The 21883-nt window shown below is 43.8% G+C and overlaps 1 protein-coding gene across 1 annotated transcript in view; it reads right to left on the bottom strand.

The window, feature by feature from the left end:
• Nucleotides 1-14118, bottom strand: part of ACRV1 (acrosomal vesicle protein 1) — a 32447-nt gene extending 18329 nt beyond the window's left edge. Inside the window, exons 1-3 of the mRNA XM_083714227.1 lie at nucleotides 14045-14118; nucleotides 13147-13204; nucleotides 11826-11947 (exon numbers count right to left, since the gene is read on the bottom strand). Of these exons, the coding sequence (XP_083570353.1) occupies nucleotides 11826-11947; nucleotides 13147-13179 (155 nt within the window). The 5' untranslated portion in view covers nucleotides 13180-13204; nucleotides 14045-14118. The remainder of the gene's footprint in view (nucleotides 1-11825; nucleotides 11948-13146; nucleotides 13205-14044) is intronic.
• Nucleotides 14119-21883: the final 7765 nt, after the last annotated feature.

The following is a 21883-nucleotide window of genomic DNA, read 5'->3' as shown; positions in this document are numbered from 1 at the left end:
ACTTCAGGCTTGACTAGAGGAAAGATGCAGGAGTCTGCATACTGTATAGGGAATTAAAACAGTTTGACACTGCGGCTTGCTGGACAGCAGGTGGCAGACTTTGGCTTTGGCATATGTAACTCTGGTTCAAAAAATAAATAAAACCTACAAGCAGCGTTCTTGTGGATTCACTCCCACTATAATAAACTCACAAGAGCCCATGCATTTTCAAGATGAGTGTTGTACCTCATTATGTGTACAGTTGCATATGCAAAGGAATTGTATGTAATAAGAGGTATAGCCTGAAAAGCAGGTCTTTTGGTCACTTTGAATTGCCAGCTCATAAAACTATAGGTGCGGCCATGAAAAATTGGTGAGATTCTAACGCTGCCTAAACCAAAACATTTTGCTTAAAAGATCTCCAAGTTCTTCAAACAGAGCATGCCATTATCTCCAGGTGGAATGGGGCATTCTGACCTCTGAGCAGTTGAATTCAAGGACAGTTTTTTGGCAGCTCAGGATGTTGTGAAACTACAAAGACAAATGCCTTGGGTTTCTGTGGCCCACCCAGGGTAGATGGGAGATCTTTTTTAAAAAAGAATGTGATTGCTAGTGAGCCAACTCTGATACCAGAAAGGCTATCTGCCCTCCCTACCCATGGAAAGGCCGAGTCTCATACCATGTTCCCATATCTAAACTGTTAGGGAGTTTCGAAATGATGCTTATTGCTTTCTCATCTCAAGTAATTGCGACATTGAAGTTGAATTTTTTTTGGGGGGAGAAGATCATTAGTTAGAGCCTCTGCTTTTTAAAATTTCTTACTCCAACTTGCATAATCCTGAAAGACAGAATTCAGAAACTTAGGGTGCATAATCACTATCCCTTTAAAGCACATTCAAAGCATTCTCTCTCCCTCAAAGAATTCTTGGCACTGTAGCTTGTTAAGGGTTTCTGGGGATTATGGTGGCTCCCTGGGCATCTTTGGAAGTTTCTGAAAATGCTTCTGATGATAACCCAGAGTGAGCCGTGGGTAGCTGGGTGGTGAGGAGACAACAGTGTCCTTTTCAGTGTACTGAATAAACATGTATCGTCAATAATTTTTATTGTTTATAGCCAATGGCCATCACAATACAGTATGAGCACAAATCACACAGCTACAAAACCAAAGACCAAGACTAATCTACAATGTCCAAAATTTAGGAACGTTCCTTCTAGTCAGCATCCCTACAGTTTGGCACTTGCACTATTCATAAATGTTGCCCTTATCTTTATTGCCAATAGTGCAAATAGTGCCACCCTATAGCTGATGCACTTATCGACATCTGCCAAGGATAAACATGTACCGAACAGTTTCAAAATTATCTTTGATCTTTGTGTTCCTTAGTACTCTCAGATGCTGTGTTCCATAGCCCCTCCCACCATACGCCTAGAGTTAAGTTTGTAGCTGTGTTCCAATATTCCAATATTTCTAGCTGCAAACATGAAAAAGATTAGCAGGTCCTTAAACAGTAAATTCATGTAGCCATTGGATCAGGTTGTATCACCTGTCCAATCATCGAAAAACCTTTTCTGACTACCATTTTCCAAAAGGATAGTACTGATTTGCATGCCCGCCACATATGGGAATATGAACTTAGCTGTCAACATCCTCTCCAACATTAAGAACTTGAATGAGAGTTTAACCTGGGAAAAATATCCTTTCGATCATTTTTTAACTTGGCCTATCTTAAGGCAGGGTGAGCCGTTGTGGTACCCTCCAGATGTTGTGGGTTACAATGCTCATTGACCCCACGTCAATACAGGCAACAGCGAAGAAAGATGGGAGTTGTTGTTCAGCAAAATCTGGAGGCAACACCTTTGGCTACCCCTGTGTTAATATCATCAGGAGTTGTCTTCATATTATTTTACTATGCACATCCATATCCTCTTTCCCAAATCAGTCACAATTTTATGTGCTTAGATCATACTCCCCTTCACACACACCCATTTATAAACTGAAGAAAAGCAAAACCATAACAGTTTTGTGTCTCTTCTCAGGGGAAAGCTGCCTCACAGATTAACAGTGCAAAATTAAAATATTCAGAGGAGAAGACAGCTGGATTTTTGAGACACTTACAAGCAATCTCAAAATCTTAGATTCCCATCTCCAAAATAGTTTAGCAAACAGAAACAGAAATTAATAAGCATGGCCAACTTAGATCCACTAATTCCAATGGGTCTCATTTGTGTACAAGTTAGTTGGATACAACTCTGTGTTTCTCCACTGGCCAGCAATATCCCTTTCTGTGTGGAGGTATCTCTGTTTCAATACCAGAGAAATGTAGCGGGAAGAGGAGATCCCTTCTTAATGAAGGAGGGGGCAAGCTAGCAAGTAGGTAACTCAAAGCTTGGTTTGTGGCATTTATTGTGATAAATGATATGCAGGTGTGTGCTCCTTGCTCCTTCTTATCTTGCTTGGCTCATTTATAACCTGCTTTTTGTCTTCAAATGAAGTCTTATTCAGCCATTACTGCAAACTGGAAAAATTCACATGTCAAGGAGAGGGCAGGAACATTCCTTCCACCCTCTGCAAGTTCAAGGGAGAGTGTCTCCAGTGGGGAGCCTGCTTCTTTCTTTGTAAGCTCCTTGGCAGAATGGAGAACCCTGATTTTTCCAGGGTTCTACATCAAGCTGAAGCATCCACAGCTACATGAGGGTTCTATGCAGCAGACAATCACTACTGAATTCATGGATTGCACTAGCAATGGAGGCATAGCTTAAAAACAAACAAACCCACAACCCTCATACCATGCCACTCCTCACACTCAGAACTTCCAGTCTGCAGCAACTCCCAAACAGGACTTGAGATGTTTCTTTTGCCATGGATGAAGTTACATTTGGCAAAATCTGAGGTTGTTTTGGGGAAAGGGGGAACATTCTCAACACCTCCCTCTTTCTCCATCTTTCCCCATGGAGGCCTGTTACATGCCCTTCCAAAATGGCACACCCGCAATGGAGCCCATTGCAAGGAGGAAATGGAAAGAGAATTTTGAAGTGTGTGTGTGTGTGTACTGGGAGACCCTGCCCGGTTTTGGAGGGCAAGCATGGAGCCCAGCTTCTTGACAGAGAGAAAGCGCACCTGGCAGCCCTCTGCTCCCATAGCAACCAAATTTGTAAGCTTGTTTCTTGTCGAAGAAACATTCAGCTCAGGAGTAAAAGATTGGCTTGGGTACTGAAAAAATGAAGGTTTCAGCCCTTTCTTGTTAACTCCTCTGTAGTGAACCAAATGTAGTGTGAATTTAGTCGTTGTGGCTGCTAGGGCTTGGGGGAAAATCAGGTGCAGTTCACATTTAAAGGCAAACTTGTCTAATAGCAGTTTCTGGAACAATGTGCGAACCAAAATACAGCCATCCCACCTTAGGTATGCTCAGGCGGCAGAGCATGAGACTCTTAACCTCAGGGTCATGAGTATGAGCCCGACATTGAGCAAAAGATTCCTGCCTTGCAGGGGGTTGAACTAGGTGGTACTTGTGGCCCATTTCAACTCTACCATTCTATAATCCTTCAATATCTGCTATGATAAAGTGGGCACAGGATATTGGGCATAACATTATGTTTGAGGACTGGGAAAGGTTGTGGACCACTGGGCTGAACTTCACTGCATGTAATGCTTTGAAGGAAAATGTAATGAAAATGATATATAGATGGTACATGACCCCAGTTAAACTTGCCAAAATATACCATTCGTCTGATAATAAATGTTGGAAATGTAAGGAAAATGAAGGAACATTCTTTCACCTCTGGTGGACCTGCCCTAAAGTGAAGGCCTTCTGGGAAATGATATATAATGAGCTGAAAAAGGTATTTAAGTATACCTTCACCAAGAAACCAGAGGCCTTCCTCTTGGGTATTGTCGGCCAGGGGGTGTTAAAGAAGGACCGAACATTTTTTATGTATGCAACAACAGCAGCAAGGATACTTATTGCCAAGAACTGGAAGACTCAAGATCTACCCACACTGGAAGAATGGCAGATGCAGCTGATAGACTATATGCAACTGGCAGAGATGACCGGCAGAATCCGAGACCTGGGAGAAGAAAGGATGGAAGAAGATTGGAAGAAATTTAAAATTTATTTACAAAAATTTTGTAATTTGATTGAATGTTAAGAAGGATGCTTGATCATAAATAATTGGCCACCACTAAACTAGATTGAAATTAGATGATAAGTGAGATTAAGGAAAAGACAAATCCTTTGGGAGAACTATTTGATCATATTTAAATGAGTGGATATAAGATTGAAAACAAGATGATAATTTGCTTGGAAAAACTTTTTAACAATGTAAGTGGGAGCGAGAGACGTGAGGAAGTCCAAATGAGTTATGGAATTTTGTGTATGACATAAGCATGTTGTTTGTTATTTATGCTTTTTTCTTATAAAAATCTTTAATAAATATTTATTAAAAAAAAACAATAACTGCATGTGGCGATCACACAGGGTCCCCGGATGTTTGATGGTCTATTGACCCTCTGCCACCACTGTAATTGCTTTCTTTGCTGCCACCAACCTGTTTCTCACGGGTACACACGGAGTCCAGTCAGTTGTTAACACTAACAAATAATCAAGTTTATTTTATAGGCATGAACAAGCTTATGGTTTCAGTTAATTATTTTTGGCAGTTTCTTAATCTTAGTTACTTTACTGAACTATTCGTTCCTAACAACTTCAAAACTGATTATTCCAACTAACTATCTGACACCACCTAACAATTCCTCTCACTCTCTCACAACACAACTCGACCAACCCACAGATTATTCTTCCCTCTTCCTTCTCCAACTCCCAACTCTCGACTGACTTCCACACAACACCCACTCTCACTCTAACTCCTCCTATCACTTTCCACTGGCCAATCACATCACACTCATTTTAACCCTTTCCTTATGACCCACCTAGGAGGCAAACGCCACACTGCACTTCTCTGAATTTTGCAATGCAATTCGCTAGTTAAACAATGTGTAAGAAAAATGCACATACAAGGGTTACACCATGCATATAAATACATATTGTCATGGGATAGTGGGGGAACAGGAATCCTCCAGATCCCTGGGGGTCAGATTTCCCCCTCTAGATTCTGACAGATCTTCCCATGCATGGTGGAGATTCGAGCGGGAGTGCTCAGTGAGTTCTGGTCTCTATAGATTGCTCTCCTGAGACAAAGGTGAGGCCTAGCCAGTTTCTGGAAGTGAGTTTACAACCACCTCCAGAGCCATCTGCAATGAGTTGACTCTCCTGTGGCAGGCAAGCCCATGAGGAAAGGCTTCCCCAACTGCAGCGGTCCTTAGTCAACAGTGAGACTCTTTCCTTTTGAGCATCTAGGAAAAGGAGAAAGCCAATCCAGGCCCTCTGTTATTTCATCCCAGCCTCTCCCTGGACTTCAGGGGAAATTCCTTCTCCAGACCCAATGCCTGTGTCATGTCTCATCGGTTTGGGGCTATTTACCTTTATTTAGCTTCATTTATCCATCAACAAGGCCCCTGGGAGCCCTGAGTGACTGTCCCAAAGATGGCTTGGATCTAAATCACTTTGATCTAAATTACAGAGGTCAGGAGAGTAACTGAGGGTGAGGGGAGCTGGAGGATAATCAGAATGTCAAGCAGCCTGAGTTCTGTCTCTTTGAAAACAAGGTGTGTGTGTGTGTTCTCTGACATAATTATCTTTTCCTCTTTCCCCTCTTGTTTCAAGCAAAGCAGGCCTTTCTTCTAGGACTGGGATGGGGAACCTTTGGCGCTTTAGATGTTGGTGGACTCCATCTCCCATCATCCCCAGCCAGCATAACTCTTGGTCAGTGATGATGGAAGTTGTGGTACAACTATATCAGGAGGGCCTTAGGTTCCTCATCTCGGTTCTATCATACCCTCCAACATTACCTGATGAAAATAGGGACGTCCTATTTAACAACAACAACAACAACAACTTTATTATTTATACACCACTGCCAGGCCTTCCCCATGGCTGTAAATGAGTACATCAAATGAAAGGGAATTCTTACCAGTTTATTTCCTTGATAAACACAGTGAAGGACAAAAGAAAGCATCTAACCAGAATGCTCCTAATTAAGGTCACTCCCCCCCTCCATCCCTATTAATCTACGTCACTTCTACGTCTTGTAATCTGAGCTTGTACCCTCTGTGCTTTCTGTTGCTACACTTTCTGAATTCTCCGTCACTTTGGGGAGGGGGGTGTGGATACTATCCAGAGACTGTGAATCTGTTAACTCTCTCTCTTCTGGTGTTTCTTCTGCTAGCTGTTCCCCATTCAGTATTTCCCAGCTTCTGCCTTCTATGCCCCTCTGTAAACCACTGTGCAAATCTATACTGTCCTCCTGCTCCTGGGAAGATTCAGGATCAAGATGAGGGGGTGGCTCCCACCGTTCTTCCTCAGTGCAGCCCTCCTCAGCACGATCCCTCACATCCACCCATTAAACATTTTTTAAAATCCCTATACAGGGCTGCCTTCAGAGGTCTTCTCAAGGTTGTATAGTTGCTTGTCTCATTGGCTCAGGGCTGGCATAACTCCATGCCCTCCGACATTTCTCCATTGAAAATAGGGGCATCCTAAGAAAAAGCAGGACATTCTGGGATCAAATGAGAAATCAGGACAGCTTCTGTAAATCCAGGAGTGTCCGTGGAAAATAGGAGCACTTGGAGGGTCTGTTCTGTGAGCTTTTGCAGTGGCCAAAGGGGGTTAAACAAAACCATGATCCCGCACAAGGATGGAAGAATGAGGAAACCCCAATAAAGGAACAGTGGCAAAAGAAACTGATGAACTATGCAGAATTGGCTAAACTGACAAACTGTGAGATAAGGGCAACTGTGACTTTAAAGAAGAATGGAAACTTTTTACAAAGTACTTAAAAAGACAACAAAATGAATTGGGCTCCTTGGCAGGTTTTGAATAAACATACACAAATTTATTGATTGATAACATGGTAGATAGGTAATATAAGGATCGATATAATTTCATAATATGCAGAGAATAACATGTGCTGAGAAATCAGAGAGAGGAGCTGAGGGAAGTCTCAGGGGGAGGGGGGAAGGAAAAATAATGAATATGATACATTTTGATATATTGTTATGTTGAAATTGCTAATAATTTCAAGTGGTGTCATACCATTTTAAACATTCATGGTTTTCTCCAATGAATCCTGAGAACTGTTGTTAAATGTGCTGGGAGTGGTTAGGAGGCCCCTATTCCTCCACAGAACCACAATTTCCAGAGTGGTTTTATGGTCAAACACTGTTACCAATGAACTTTTCTACCTTGGTAAAGGGGAAATTGATCCACGTCACCCTAGGGTATCACAGTGGGAAGGAGTGAAATAAGACCTATAGTGCTACCAGAACAGAACTTTGGGGCAGACATCCAGGACCCCACTCAGCAGAATGAACGGAAAGACCCTCAAATGCAGCAGCAGAGCTGGCTTACCACATTTTGAGGTAAGTGCAATAATACATACTATCGTTTAAAAAGCAGCCCAACTCCCTGGTAAGTCTATCAAGTCCAGAGTCTAAAATTGTCTAATGTGTACTGCTTAGAGTCAGGTCAGTTTGGGGGGAAGCAATGAGGTCTCCATTTCCTGTTAAGCCATTAGCTCAATGGATGGCCTTCAGCAAGGAACCCTCAACATCGATCCACCGCCATCTGTGTTCAAGGATAATAATAACAGCTTACAATATAGGGTGGTTGTAGAGCTTATTGTTATAAATATTAAGCAGTTTTCTGTTATGTGGTGTTTTGCAAGAAGTGCTTAATGGTTCTGGCAAAATCCAGAAAACCACTGTGTGTGTGTGTGTTGGGGGGGGGCATGGAAAGGGACTTGGATCTCTGGCTAGCACCCCAATGCTATGCTCATTTTGTCAGAACAAACCATATCTGTCAACTATCCCGCGTTGAGCGAGACATCCTAGAATTACAGAAGCTATCTCGGCTTCTGATTGGATCCTGGTATACCCCATTTTTGCTCCCACAAGAGTGTGGCTCCAAAAGATGCCCGTTTTGGGGGGCCATGCTCTCGTGTGAGTCACCTGGTTCCTATGAGAGCACCCCCTAATGACATGCATTTTGGGGGGCCCTGTTGTTGCACGAGTTGCATGACTAACACGGGTCCATGGACATGAAATACGCTTGTCCTCTGCGGCATGTTGGACAGTATGACATACTCCTTTTGTTGATCTAAGTGAAGGGTCCCAGGATCACTCACAGGCTCATGCTTCTCTTCTGTTGTCGATCAGTTCTGGCTTTAGGCATCAAGGGATCCTTTATCATATAAAATTTATACAAAGTGAGTGTCGTGCATTCTTCCTGGAGTTAATAGAATAATAGGAGAAGGGGCATGGGGAAGGAAATTGGGGGCTATAACGAGAGGACAGTGCTTTGTGATGAATTCTGAAAAAGAACCTTGAGGGATCAGTGCCAGAAAATATGATTCATAGCCTGGAGAACAGACTTGTTTGACAGGAGAAAAATTGGGTATTGCTGCATATAACTCGTTCCAAATTGGAACGGGGTGGAATCAAAACCACATTTTGTCAGAGTTCAGACACAGACCAGTACAAAAGAATGCTCACGTAGCCAAACCATAAAAGCCCCTTCAGAAAGGCTGAAACCAACACACACACATATATTTCTTTCTGAAAGGTTCATCCCTTTCACCCAAAGGGGTGGAACCTGACATTAATAGGATCACTGAGCTGTGGTGTACTGGTAAATTTTGAAGTGTAGGATCCCCAATAGCCATGCAAAGTATACACCCTTGTGCAAATTAATTGAAACAAACAATGTAGTTTATTGTACAAAACTCACATATGCGTACATTAATCAACATCATGACAATCCTATGCATAGTTTCTCGGGAGAAAGTGTGACTGAACTTGTAGTGTATGCTTCATTCATATATATATATATACTATTTTTATTTGTTTTCAATAACAATAATCCAATGTACATGTCATTGTATCAATAATGTATTATAATATCAATTTCAATATCAATCAATCAAATACCCAATTCTGACTGCATAGATTCAATACACACTGCAGTTTAACAAAAGACATTCAGTCAGCTGAAATTCAACCTTTAGCTTCAAATTAGAAATGCAAACTATCTTGCAAACAAATCTAAGTTGCGAGCATGAAGTAGGAATGCCATCAAAGAAAATGAAAACAAGTATCCTGTCTCTGTTTGATTCCATTCCCCCTTCTCTGACTTTCTGTATGCTTATCTGCTGCAAACAAACTTGAAAGCCTCATTCTCACCTCACCCGATTACCAGAGCAAACAAGGCCTTTCAATTGCCCTGAGGTTCCAGCAGATTAAGTCATTGCTTCTGCTCTGAAAGGTCCTGGAGCTGCCCTGCCCTGCGTTCTCCCTCTCTCCAGCACACCACAGTCTCTGAGAGAAGCAAACATTCATAAAAGCAACCGAACAAAGGATGTAGGAGTTAAATTGGAGGATTCCATGCTATGTCACCAGGAAAAGACTCCAGACTTTCCAGGAGGAGAGAAACAACAACAGAGCCTGTATCCATTTGGGTGGATTTCAAGCATAGGCTGTTAACCTCATTGTTGTGGGCTATTCCTCATCTCCAATTGATTTGGAAAGTATTTAATTTGGAAAGCATTCGAGACCTGGCTGTTGTTGCCTTTCTTCTTTCTCTTTTTTTCCACTGATAGCAGGAACCATTGAGAGCAGTAAATGGAAAACATCATTTTGTGTCTCTAAAGGGAAGCACAACAGGTTCTCGGAAATACAAGCTGACCCCCAAATAGGGGAATTGATTCATGCACTCATTTAAAACAACCTTTTTAAAAATTAAATCATTTGCTCTCTGCTTGCCAAGGCCCAGATGTGGGATGACGAGGCCTTCAACGAAGTTGCGAAACGAGACCGAGGAGGTGGGTTCAGTTTTTCTCACATTTGTTCAAAGGCTTCCATAACTGCATCCTCACCACACACCTCAGCTGTATAATCCATTCTCAGACCAACATTGTTGTCAAAGGGCTAAATTCACTTTGGGGATAAAAGTGGGTTGCTCAAGTGATTTCATTAAGGTTAAACTTCTGAAATATACTCGGAGTCGAGTGTGGATTTCATGCTCTTTATTCAGCTCATAGTAGCGAGGAATGAATGTTCCCCCAAAATATCTGCTTTATATACATTATTTACACAATGGGCCGCACTTGATTGGCTAATTCCTGGATTCCCCTGTAGGCCAATCAAGTTGCGGATTCACTTCCACCTGGAGCTGGATTGGGTGGCTCCTGCGGACCAAACATACTGCTGCATTGTTCTAGGACCAATCAGACTGCTGCATTTGGATCCTATTCAACTCAGTACATAACAACTTCTGTGTCCATTTGCCTTGCCAAAATAAAAATAAAAATAGAAAAGCGGAACAAAAGCCCCCAAGGGGAGAAGAAGCAATCAGACCAGAGGAACTCCCATCAACCAAAGCAGAGAGGGTTTAAAAAAAAAAAAAAAAAAGACCTGAGAGCAAAACTAGGTGTGATGTAGAGAAATGTGAAAGCACGTTGTTTTCCCCAAAGTATTATGGGAGCTGTAGTTTCTATTCCCTTTACAGAGCTGCAATTCCAACCAGCTTTTAGCAGGCTGAGCCTAGGCTCATCGTAGTAGAATGGCGAGGGAGAGATGGACAGAGTGGCAATGATTCTCCTTTGACGGAGAGGGCAGGGCAAAAGGAAGTGGTGTGCACACAAACATGCTTGTATGAGGTAGAGATAGAAGTCAAAAGATCTTCATCCATCTAATTGCTTTTCATCCAATTGCTGTTTGTGTGCCCTTCGCAGTATGGCACTTCTGGATACACGGTGTGTGGAATTTCACATAATTAAATTATGTAATTAATTGCATTATTCTATGCTGTTAATTTAAGGGATGCAGGTGGCGCTGTGGTCTAAACCACTGAGTCTCTTGGGCTTGCCGATCAGAAGGTCGGCGGTTCAAATCCCAGCGACGGGGTGAGCGCCCATTGCTCGGTCTCTGCTCCTGGCCAACCTAGCAGTTCAAAAGCACGCCAAAAGTGCAAGTAGATAAATAGGTACTGCTCTGGCGGGAAGGTAAACTGTGTTTCCCTGCGCTGCACTGATTTCGGTGCTCCATTGAGCCAGAAGCGGCTTCGTCATGCTGGCCACATGACCCGGAAAAACTGTCTGTGGACAAACACTGGCTCCCTCGGCCTGTAAAGCCAGATGAGCACCGCAACCCCAGAGTAATTTGTGACTGGACTTAACTGTCAGGGGTCTTTTACCTTCACCTTTTTATGCTGTTCAATGGTAAACAAAGGAAACATAGCACATAAGCAGGAACAGACATCAAGTAAGTATCATTTGCAGACTGAGAACAACAACTGTTGTTGTTGTTTAGTCGTTTAGTCGTGTCCGACTCTTCGTGACCCCATGGACCAGAGCACGCCAGGCACTTCTGTCTTCCACTGCCTCCCGCAGTTTGGTCAGACTCGTGTTTGTAGCTTCGAAGACACTATCCAACCATCTCGTCCTCTGTCGTCCCCTTCTCCTTGTGCCCTCCATCTTTCCCAACATCAGGGTCTTTTCCAGGGAGTCTTCTCTTCTCATGAGGTGGCCAAAGTATTGGAGTCTCAGCTTCAGGATCTGTCCTTCCAGTGAGCACGCAGGGCTGATTTCCTTAAGAATGGATAGGTTTGATCTTCTTGCAGTCCATGGGACTCTCAAGAGTCTCCTCCAGCACCATAATTCAAAAGCATCAATTCTTCGGCAATCAGCCTTCTTTATGGTCCAGAACAACAACTGTAGCAAACCCCATTTGTACTCACTGGATTGATTCCATTGCAGACATGGGATGAGTAAGAGAACACCAGCAATTTCTGCTCTCATTTCTGTTTCTGTCAGGATTCTCACATCTACATGTGCATCTTGCCTGTGCATTTTGTTCATGCTGGGTGGAAAAAACAACATGTACTGTAGATCCCTCTCTGTGTCATCACTGATTCTGCATCCTGACTCATCATTGCAGAAAGCTCTTGGGTCCACCATTAGCTCAAGTTCAACAACCTATTACATTAGCAATGGGGGCATGAACTGGTTCTGTGAAAGTGTAGATAACCCCCCTGGTTTCACATTCTGATGCCATTAGCCACACCTGGCCCCAGCTGTTTAAAGTTATGCTTGGCCTGCTAATTATGAGTTAAAAGCTTTGGCTCCCTCTAGCATCGAGGCATCGAGGGAATGCACACCTGCCAGGGTCTGAAAAAGTCTAGGTTTTTGCTCCCTTCCTTGACCTCATAGTTCCTGCCTTCTGGAAGCAAGGCAAAGAAAGCCAGATCAGGTATTCTAATATTTGGATTCATAACATTCCTAAAGTTATGCTAAAAGTGAAAACCATAAAAAATACTTTGTGTTGCCATGTTTTACGGTTAAGAAAATAGACTGAAGCCGTTTTATTCTGCTCTGCCTACAAGTTCTGAGTTACATGATCATTTATTCCATCCTCATCAAATGGCTCACATTTTCATTAGTCTACCATGCAGTGCAGGGACGCGGGTGGCACTGTGGGTTAAACCAGAGAGCCTAGGGCTTGCCGATCAGATGGTCGGCGGTTCGAATCCCCGTGATCGGGTAAGCTCCCATTGCTCAGTCCCTGCTTCTGCCAACCTAGCAGTTCGAAAGCACATCAAAGTGCAAGTAGATAAATAGGTACTGCTTCGGCGGGAAAGCAAATGGTGTTTCCGTGCGCTGCTCCCCAGAAGTGGCTTAGTCATGCTGGCCACATGACCTGATAGCTGTCTGTGGACAAACGCCAGCTCCCTCGGCCAGTAAAGCGAGATGAGCGCCGCAACCCCAGAGTCGTCTGCAAGTGAACCTAACTGTCAGGGGTCCTTTACCTTTACCATGCAATGCAGCCAAATCTCTCTCCTACTGACAACCTGGTCACTTTTTGAGATGATTGAGACTGGAGACACAAACACTCCTAAGCACCGTCTCCCTCTAGAGAAAGCTTGTTCAAACTTTTTTTTTGGGGGGGGGGGGCGTCCTACCAAGCTTCTAGGAAGCAATGGAATAGATGGGGAAACGGCTAGGATGCAGGTGGAGGGAAACCTGAAGCAAATCCATCTATTCAGGTCAGACAAAGCTCACCTTAAAGCTGTGGTGGAAAACCTCTTGCCCCATCTGGGGGACTGCAGATTTCCTATCCCTGGTGAAGGTATTAAACAACATGAGTGGGTTCTGCATCGTCATTTATTCCTGAGAGGAAACCTAGGGCTACCATTGGATTTTTCCAAAAGGGAGATCTGGGGTTAACCTGGACTGACGTCTAAGGAATTCCAAGAGAAGAAGAAATAACTTCAGTAACCCCACCCCAAACCGCTGAAAGTGCCCACCCAACTTTTGAAGCCTGAAGAAGAAGCTGCAAAAGCTGGCGGTGTGGGCAGGCAGTGAAAGACAGGAATGTCGCCCCAGCACTGGCTGCTTAGGAGAAACCTCTGGAAGAAACCTCAAGGAAAGCAAAAAGACTTCCAGTAGGGCCAGTGGCATTTCTCAAGGGGTGGGTGGGTCTGAATATCATGGGGCTCTGCACAGGAGGCAGGAATTCAACAGGGACAGCTTTTTCCAAAGTTTCATCTTCATGATGAGGAAAATTGCATGAGCTGACTTTTGGCCTTTCTGCGCACCAGTTAAAGGCAGAGAACTTCACTCCAGACCTCAAGATGCCAACATCCAGACTAATTTTTCTATTTTCCCCAGTTACGCCTCTGCCACCTGCATCCTGATGAAGTGTTCTGAAGGATGCTAAAGTTTGTGCACATTTTGTCCTAATGACGATATTGCCCGACTTCACATTTTGAAGGGATTTCCTGTATGGACTAACATGGCTGCCTGTTATTTTCTTCTTCTACTGCCCAGATAAAAAGAAAGTGCCAAATCTGTATGTGCAGAACCTGGCGTGTCAGCCAGTGGGGGCTGAGGGGGTCTTCAGCCCCCCAAAAAAATTCAAGGAGGGGGTTGTGACCCTGCTCTGCCTCCTTCTCCTTACCCAATGCTCTGTGGGGAGAAGGAGGCCAAGCTCTGTGCTCCCCATTCCCCACCCGGTGCATAACACCAGCATTGCAGTGGCGGGACACATGTGTGTCCTGGCCAGGCACTTAGGTACTGATGTGCTAGGCAGAGGCGGGGCATGTCACATGGTGTGTTACATGATGTGCCCCTCCATGTGGGTGGCAAGTTGGTGCCTCTGTGCAGATCTTTAACTTGGGTGCATCCTTCAGACACAATGTGGGGGTGGGAATGGAAAACACGCTGCGGTTTCTGGATCTGTTAAACCCGTTTAACACCTTTAGCCCAAAACAAGTTACTTGGTTCAAGCACAGCCTACAGATTTTGCTTTTTTAATGTCTGTAACACATAAATGTGGTTTCTGGAGGGAGGAAAAAGAAAGGAAACACCACACACACACACACACACACACACACACACACACACAAATATATATATATCCCAAAGGTTGAAACAAGGAACTGTCCCTTCTGAGCAGCAGCTGAGTGCCCAAATCCACACAGTTTTGTTTTTAAATGCAACCCTCTAAGTTAGCCAGAGAGAAAAGGCCCAGTCTGTCCCATGTTCCCATGTTTCTTTTCGCAAAAAAAGTCTGCTCCATCTGGCAATTATGTCATGTGCATAACATACCCCATGACCAGGACTAATGAGGCAAAAGGTGGTTGGGTGGGGGGAGAAGAGACCCAATACATAAGACTCGTGTATTTAAGAAGGGGGAGTGAGGTAGCCTTCCCTCTGGCTAGAAACTGGCCTGGCTGAATTTCCTCTATCCCAGTGTAAGCACCAGGGCCCCTGCTGAACAGACGCCAAGTCAGAACAGCTCTTGGAATCTGGTCTTTTTCTTGTCTATGGTTACGGAATTTTCCAGAAGGTTTTCTCCCAGTTCTGTTAAAAATGACTCTGTGGCTGTGTACACACTGTACATTCAAAGGGTGTCCCCCTTTCAAAAAGGAGGGGGAAAAGAATCCTGAGAATTGTAGTTTACCCCTCACAAAGGTACAGTTTTCAGAAGACTTGAGGTGGGGAAAGCACACCTTAGATGGGCTTCAAATGGATGGTGTTTGCGCAGCACCAGAGGGCAAATTATCTGAAAGGAAAACAACTATACTCATGCAAAGAAGACACTGCTCTTGAAAGGAAGGCGTATTTGGTCCATGTTACAATGAACAAGGTTCCTTGTGGGTAGAGTGGTTTGGTTTGTAAGAGCATGAGATTCTTAATCTCAGGGTCGTGCGTAGTAGTAGTAGTAGTAGTAATAATAATAATAATAATAATAATAATATATTATTTATACCCCACCCATCTGGCCAGGCCTCCTCAGCCACTCTGGGTGGCTTCCAACAAAATATTAAAATACAGTAATGCAGCAAACATTAAAAGCTTCCCTAAACAGGGCTGCCTTCAGATGTCTTCTAAAAGTCTGGTAATTGTTGTTCTCTTTGACATCCGGTGGGAGGGCGTTCCACAGGGCGGGTGCCACCACCGAGAAGGCCCTCTGCCTGGTTCCCTGTAACCTCACTTCTCACAGGGAGGGAACCAGCAGAAGGCCCTCGGCACTGGACCTCAGTGTCCGGGCTGAGCAATGGGGGTGGAGACGCTCCTTCAGATATATGTTGAGCAAAGGGGTCCTGCATTGCAGGGGGTAGGACTAGATGACTCTTGTGACCCCATCCAACTCTACAATTCTATGATTCTATAATTCCCTATCTACCTCTTGTAATTTAACTGGTTCTGGGAAGAAAAACTGTGCATGCCAATCAGGCCAGGCATTGGCACATGTTATACTGATGAAAGTGCCAGGGTCCCACTACCGCTGCTTGTGCCATTGCCAGTTCCTCTATAAAAAATTATTGGAACCTGGAACTTAGACAAGCACCAGGCAGCTGCAGAGAGTCACTGTGTTAACACCCCCTCCCCAAACCCACTCTCAGGCAATGCAGCTGGATCCCCTGATTTCTTTTCTCATTCTCTAATATTCTAGGTCCTTGTTGTAAACTGCAAATCACCTTGCGGTAAATGCACCTGCAAATTTGGTAGCATTAGTAGCTATAGAAATTGTTACGTCTGGTTGTTGTTCTTTTACAAAGAAGGCCCAGTCTGTCTTACATTTCCTTTTGCAGGTGTGGGGGATTCCCTGGTCCTGAATGGGGTAACTGTGCCCCTGAAGGACCAGGTGCTCAGCCTATGGGTCATTTTGGACTCACAGCTGTCCATGGAGGCACAGGTGAATTCTGCATCTAGGGCAGCTGCCTACCAGTTCCATCTGATATGCAGGCTGAGACCCTAGCTGCCCACAGACTGTCTCACCAGAGTGGTGCATGCTCTGGTTATCTCCTGCTTGGACCACAGCAATGCGCTCTATGTGGGGCTACATTTGAAGGTGACTCAGAAACTACAACTAATCCAGAATGTGACAGCTAGACTGGTGGCCAGGAGTGGCTGCCAGGACCATATAACACCGGTTCTAAAAGAACTACATTGGCTCCCAGGACACTTCCAAGTGCAATTCAAAGTGTTGGTGCTGACCTTTAAAGCCCTAAACGGCTTTGGCCCTGTATCCCTGAAGGAGCCAGTTCACCCCAGGAGACATTGAGATCTAGATCTGAGAGGCTTCTGGCAGTTCCCTCAGTATGATAATCAAGGTTACAGGGAACCAGTAATGTAGAAAATAGCTAAAGAAGCTGAAAACTAAGACCAAATAAACCAAATGAAGATATCCTAAGAGAAATATGAACCTTTTTCTCAGTTTTGCCTGTTAGTCTGCTCTGCTCTACTTTTAATTCATTGCGCCCATTATTATTCTCCTTCAAATCCCTTCTTTCCTTTCTGTCAAATAAAGCATTTTTCTTTCTTCCATGCGCTGCCCATGGAATTTCTTCCATGCGCTGCCCATGGAATTTACCCTATCTATTTTTATAATTGTATCCAAGTATTTTCTTGTAATTGTCTCCAGGTAATTTCAAATTGTATCTAGCTATTTCTCTTGTAATTGTGTCTTTACTACTTGTAAATGTGAATCCCTAAGGTGACCCTTATGCAATTGTTACATTTGGAGTCTTTGCAATGGAATCGACCCCTTTGTATCCTTGTGCATTATCAGTGTTTGTTCAAATTCTCAATGATTGTATCTGCTTTCAGGAAAATAAGAATTGGAACCCATATGTTCAAATTGCATCACTTTATTGTAACCACGAAAGCATAAATGTTATTTTTAGCTTCAACCCAATCACTTCCACTCAGCTCCCCTTCCTTCTTCCGTAAAGTGCCAGACGACCAGATCCATTTCCTTTGACCCTGCGGGGGAGAGGAATTCAGCTGTTAGATAAAACTCTCATCCCTATTGTTATTCTAGAAAAACCAGATTATTATATCATTTGCCATCTCACCCTAGATTTCTAGGTATAGTGGTATCTTGGTTTAAGAACATCTTAGTTTATGAACAACTTGGATTAAGAAGCTGCTGTTTTGGTTTGTGAACTTTGCCTTGGAATAAGAACATATTTCGCTTCCTGTTGAGTGCGTTCTATTTGTAAATTGAGTCCCCCGCTGCTACGGGAAAACACACCTTGGTTTAAGAACACTTTGGTTTAAGAATGAACTTCTGGAATGGATTAAGTTCGTAAACCAAGGTACCACCGTATTACCTTACTCACTTAGATAGGAATTTGCACCCCACCTTGTATCTTGCACCCAAACCTCCCTTTAGCATCCTGCACCCATGTACCTCCCCCTTACCTTGTAAACTGCCGAACCTGTGATGAATAAGACCACCCACAGTTGTGACTGTATAAATTTCTGGGCTGACCTTTGGGTGCGGTTCCTCATACCTTTTGTCATCTTTGCAAAGGGAACCTGGTTGCACCCGAATAAAGGATCTTTGCTTTTAAAAATCTGCTTGCTTCTATCTCTCCTTGGTTGGATGTCACCCATCTTCTCCGACTGTAGAGGACCCCTTTGGGGTCCCAAACCAAATTCTGTCTGCGTTACATCACCAGGCGGAGGGCTTTTAAAAAATATATAGTGGTGCCCTGCCTGTGAAAGGCATTTCCACCAGATGTCAAACAAATAAACAACCATTTAACTTTTAGAATACATCTGAAGGCAGCCCCTGTACAAAGAAGCTTTTTTTTTAAAATGTTAAATGCTTTATTATGTTTTAATATATTTTGGAAGCCACCCAGAGTGGCTGGGGAAACCCAGTCAGATGGGTGGAGTATGAATAATTAAAGTATTAGTATTAGTATTGACATCCTTATTTTCATCAGAGAAATGTTGGAGGGTATGACTTAAGCATTGAAGGCTGCAGTTCTGTACACACAGTTACCTTGGGATAAGCCCTGCTGAAGGGACGCAGGTGGCGCTGTGGGTTAAACCAGAGCCTAGGACTTGCCAATCAGAAGGTTGGTGGTTCGAATCCCCGCGATGGGGCGAACTCCCGTTGCTTGGTCCCTGCTCCTGCCAACCTAGCAGTTCAAAAGCACATCAAAGTGCAAGTAGATAAATAGGTACCACACTGGCAGGAAGGTAAACAGCGTTTCCATGCACTGCTCTGGTTCGCCAGAAGTGGCTTAGTCATGCTGGCCACATGACCCGGAAGCTGTACACCAGCTCCCTCGGCCAATAAAGCGAGATGAGCACTGCAACCCCAGAGTCGGCCACGACTGGACCTAATGGTCAGGGGTCCCTTTACCTTTACCTTTAGGCCTTGCTGAACACAGTAGGACTTGCAACCTGCCGAAGAAACATATGTAGGCTTGTGCTGTATGAGTTCCGCAAGTTAAAATATCCCAGAAGAACTTGCTGGGTCTGAGCCCCCTGTAATAATATGTTTTTTAAAAAAAAAACAACAAAAAACACCACTGCATTTGTACAGTGAAAAGGACAGAGGATGTTTTGTTGGGCTTTGCAATGGGAGAGGCATTATTTGAAGGTATGAGGGGATGGACTGACCAGGTGTCTGTCCACAGCTGTTAATAGGCCTCATTCCTGGTGGGCTCACTCAGCTGCAGAGAAGAGGCTTCTTGCTTTCCTTGGTTTTAAATCAGTCCCCTGCCACCCCTTTCACCTCTTAAGATTCCTGCCACGGGCTATACGGTGCGGAATGAAGCCTGATCCTTTACAAGAGGAAGGGAGAGGGCACAGGGGTTGCATTCCAAGGGCAGTGCTGAAGCCTGCAGGTGGACTGCCATGTAACTGACAACTCCGAAATACGATGGGGGAAATTAGAGGCCCAGGCCACCCATTTGGGTTGCTATAGACAGTTACCTGAGCGATGGTGCATTGTAATTTGCCACTGATTGCCTTTCAAAGGACAGGTGCCTATCAAGCCTCAAAGTGAGAGCGGAGAAATCCTTTCTCAACTTATTGAACAGCTCCCATATGTAGGGCTTCCATATGGACATTGCCTGGATTTCAAAGGCAGAATTGATGGGGGAGTGCATTTCTGAAAGGCAGTGCTTTGTCCTGAATCTTAGGCAAGTCAATTGGAAAACCGTGGGGGTTTTTCAACAACTTTGGGGTTTGTCTAAAAAAAAGAAAAAAACTCAGAGTGTCCTGGTTTTTACTTTTTGAAATGTGGCAACCCTACCATAAGTTTTGGGCTCTACTGCATTGCCATTAAGGGTTTTTTTGGTTTTTTTATTTTTTTATTCATTTTTGTTCATTACATACATCTCAAATTCTTAACATTTACTATATATTCCTCCCTCCCTCCCCTCCAAGACTTCCCCCAACTTGCATTTCTGGTTTGTTTATATTTTCACCCACTTTGCTATCTCTCAACAGAAAAAAAGTTATTAATAACATAACATCAAACCTTAACAGCATAAAAATAAAATTAAATACATCATCTTATTTCACTATCTTCCAAACATTTTCTGATGCTAATAATGTGGGTGTTTATTTAAATCCTGCCGTCAAGTCTATTGCCTTTCTTTGTTTCTGCAAATATAGTATGAATGGTTCCCAATCTTTTTCAATGTCTCTGTCTTGCAGGCCCTGCAGAAGGATGTCAAGTCCTGCAGGGCCCTTGTCTCTTGTGACAGAGCATTCCACCAGGTTGGAGCCGCAGCCGAAAAAGCCCTGGCTCTAGTTGAGGCCAGCCTAACCTCTCTGTGGCCTGGGACCTTCAAGATGTTTTTATTTGAAGACCGTAAGTTCCTCTGTGGGGCATACCAGGAGAGGCGGTCCCGTAGGTATGAGGGCCCTAGGCCGTATAGGGCTTTGAACAATGGTGAACAATATCAGGGAAGGGCCTTGGCCTTTCAAATTTCAGTGGTACCCTGTGTGAAGCCAACCCCTTCTGTTCTGCATGTGCACTACATTGTAGTTTTTGCCTCAACACCCAGTGCAGGGGAACCAGTTGCATGGCCCTTAATCTGCCTCTGACAACATTAGGTACCTCCACAGGAGTTATTTCGGAGAAACGTTCCCCATTCTCTTTGTGTGAAGGTGGTTTGGCCCTCTCTGTCTCCAAATTAGGTGGATCTGCAGCTTCTCTTGCTACTCCTGGGTGCATTGTGCTTCTCCAAGAGCCCTTATTCAGATGTCATACTCACCAGTAAGTAGAACACAGAGCAGAGAGAGTGGTGGTGAGTGTGCCACCTCTGCCCTCCATCCATCAACTTGTGAAGGGTGATTGTCTGCAATGGGGAGTCTCCTTTATTTCCTGATTTCTACAGCACACAGTTAGTTTACACAAGTAGAGGAGACTCCCCATTACAGACAGCAGTCTTCTACTTCATGGAGGGCAACAGGGATGGCATTGGGAGGTGCAACTAGTATGCTTCTCCCCATTAACTCCCCCCTCCATATTAGGAACATAGTGTCAGTTTGCATTTCTTGGTGCAGAAAGTATTGATCTGATGTGTAGAGATCTTTCCTGTTCTAATTAATTCAAGAGGGTTCTCAAAGCTTCTCTGTGTGAAAGAAACAAGCAGAAGGTTCATGATGTTTGGGTTATACCATCAGAGAAGCACAGCTGGTCTAAACTGGTTCTCTTATAGTCAACATGACCTTGATAGAAAGAGATAAGTAAGGCCAGAAGGATCCTCCCATCTGGTGTGGTGTTCTGTATGTAGTGTTAAGCTTTAGACTTATTATTGTACAGTAAGTTAAGTCTGCTGCAAACTGGATTTCTTATGGACAGGGCCAATCCTGAATGTATTGGATTTGTGACCATTATGCTCATTTGCCTTCAATAGCAGTCAAGCTCTGCTGGATGAAATGCAATTGCCTCTGGTCTATTTTGGGGGAATCCTGCAACGTGTTTAAGTTTTTACTCTGCTAACTATACAATGTGGTTGGATAGTGTTTTCGAGGTTACCAGCATGAGTTTGACCAAACTGCGGGAGGCAGTGGAGGACAGAGGTGCCTGGCGTTCTCTGGTCCATGGGGTCATGAAGAGTCGGACACGACTAAACGACTAAACAACAACAACAAACTATACAATGAAATCTACTCTGGATCAATATTGAATAGAATTCAATGACACATCGAAGGCTACCTTACACTGAATAAGAAAACTGGTGCATCTCACCGCGAAGTACTGGAAGACACAAGATCTACCCACCCGGGAAGAATGGCAGATGAAGTTGATGGAATATATGGAACTGGCGGAAATGACTGGCAGAATCAGAGACCAGGGAGAAGAGTCGGTAGAACAAGATTGGAAGAAATTTAAAGACTATTTACAGAAACATTGTAAAATCAAAGAATGTTAGAAGGATGTTGGAATGCAGCTATGTGGCTTTAGTAGGAATGCTATAAAGGATTAAGTAAAAGGGGATTGGTAATAGGTCAGAATGTAAAGCTATAATAT

This window comes from Podarcis gaigeae, assembly GCF_964106915.1.
Source record: "Podarcis gaigeae genome assembly, chromosome: 15".
Lineage (NCBI taxonomy): Eukaryota > Metazoa > Chordata > Lepidosauria > Squamata > Lacertidae > Podarcis > Podarcis gaigeae.
This window is presented reverse-complemented; position numbering and strand designations above follow the sequence as displayed.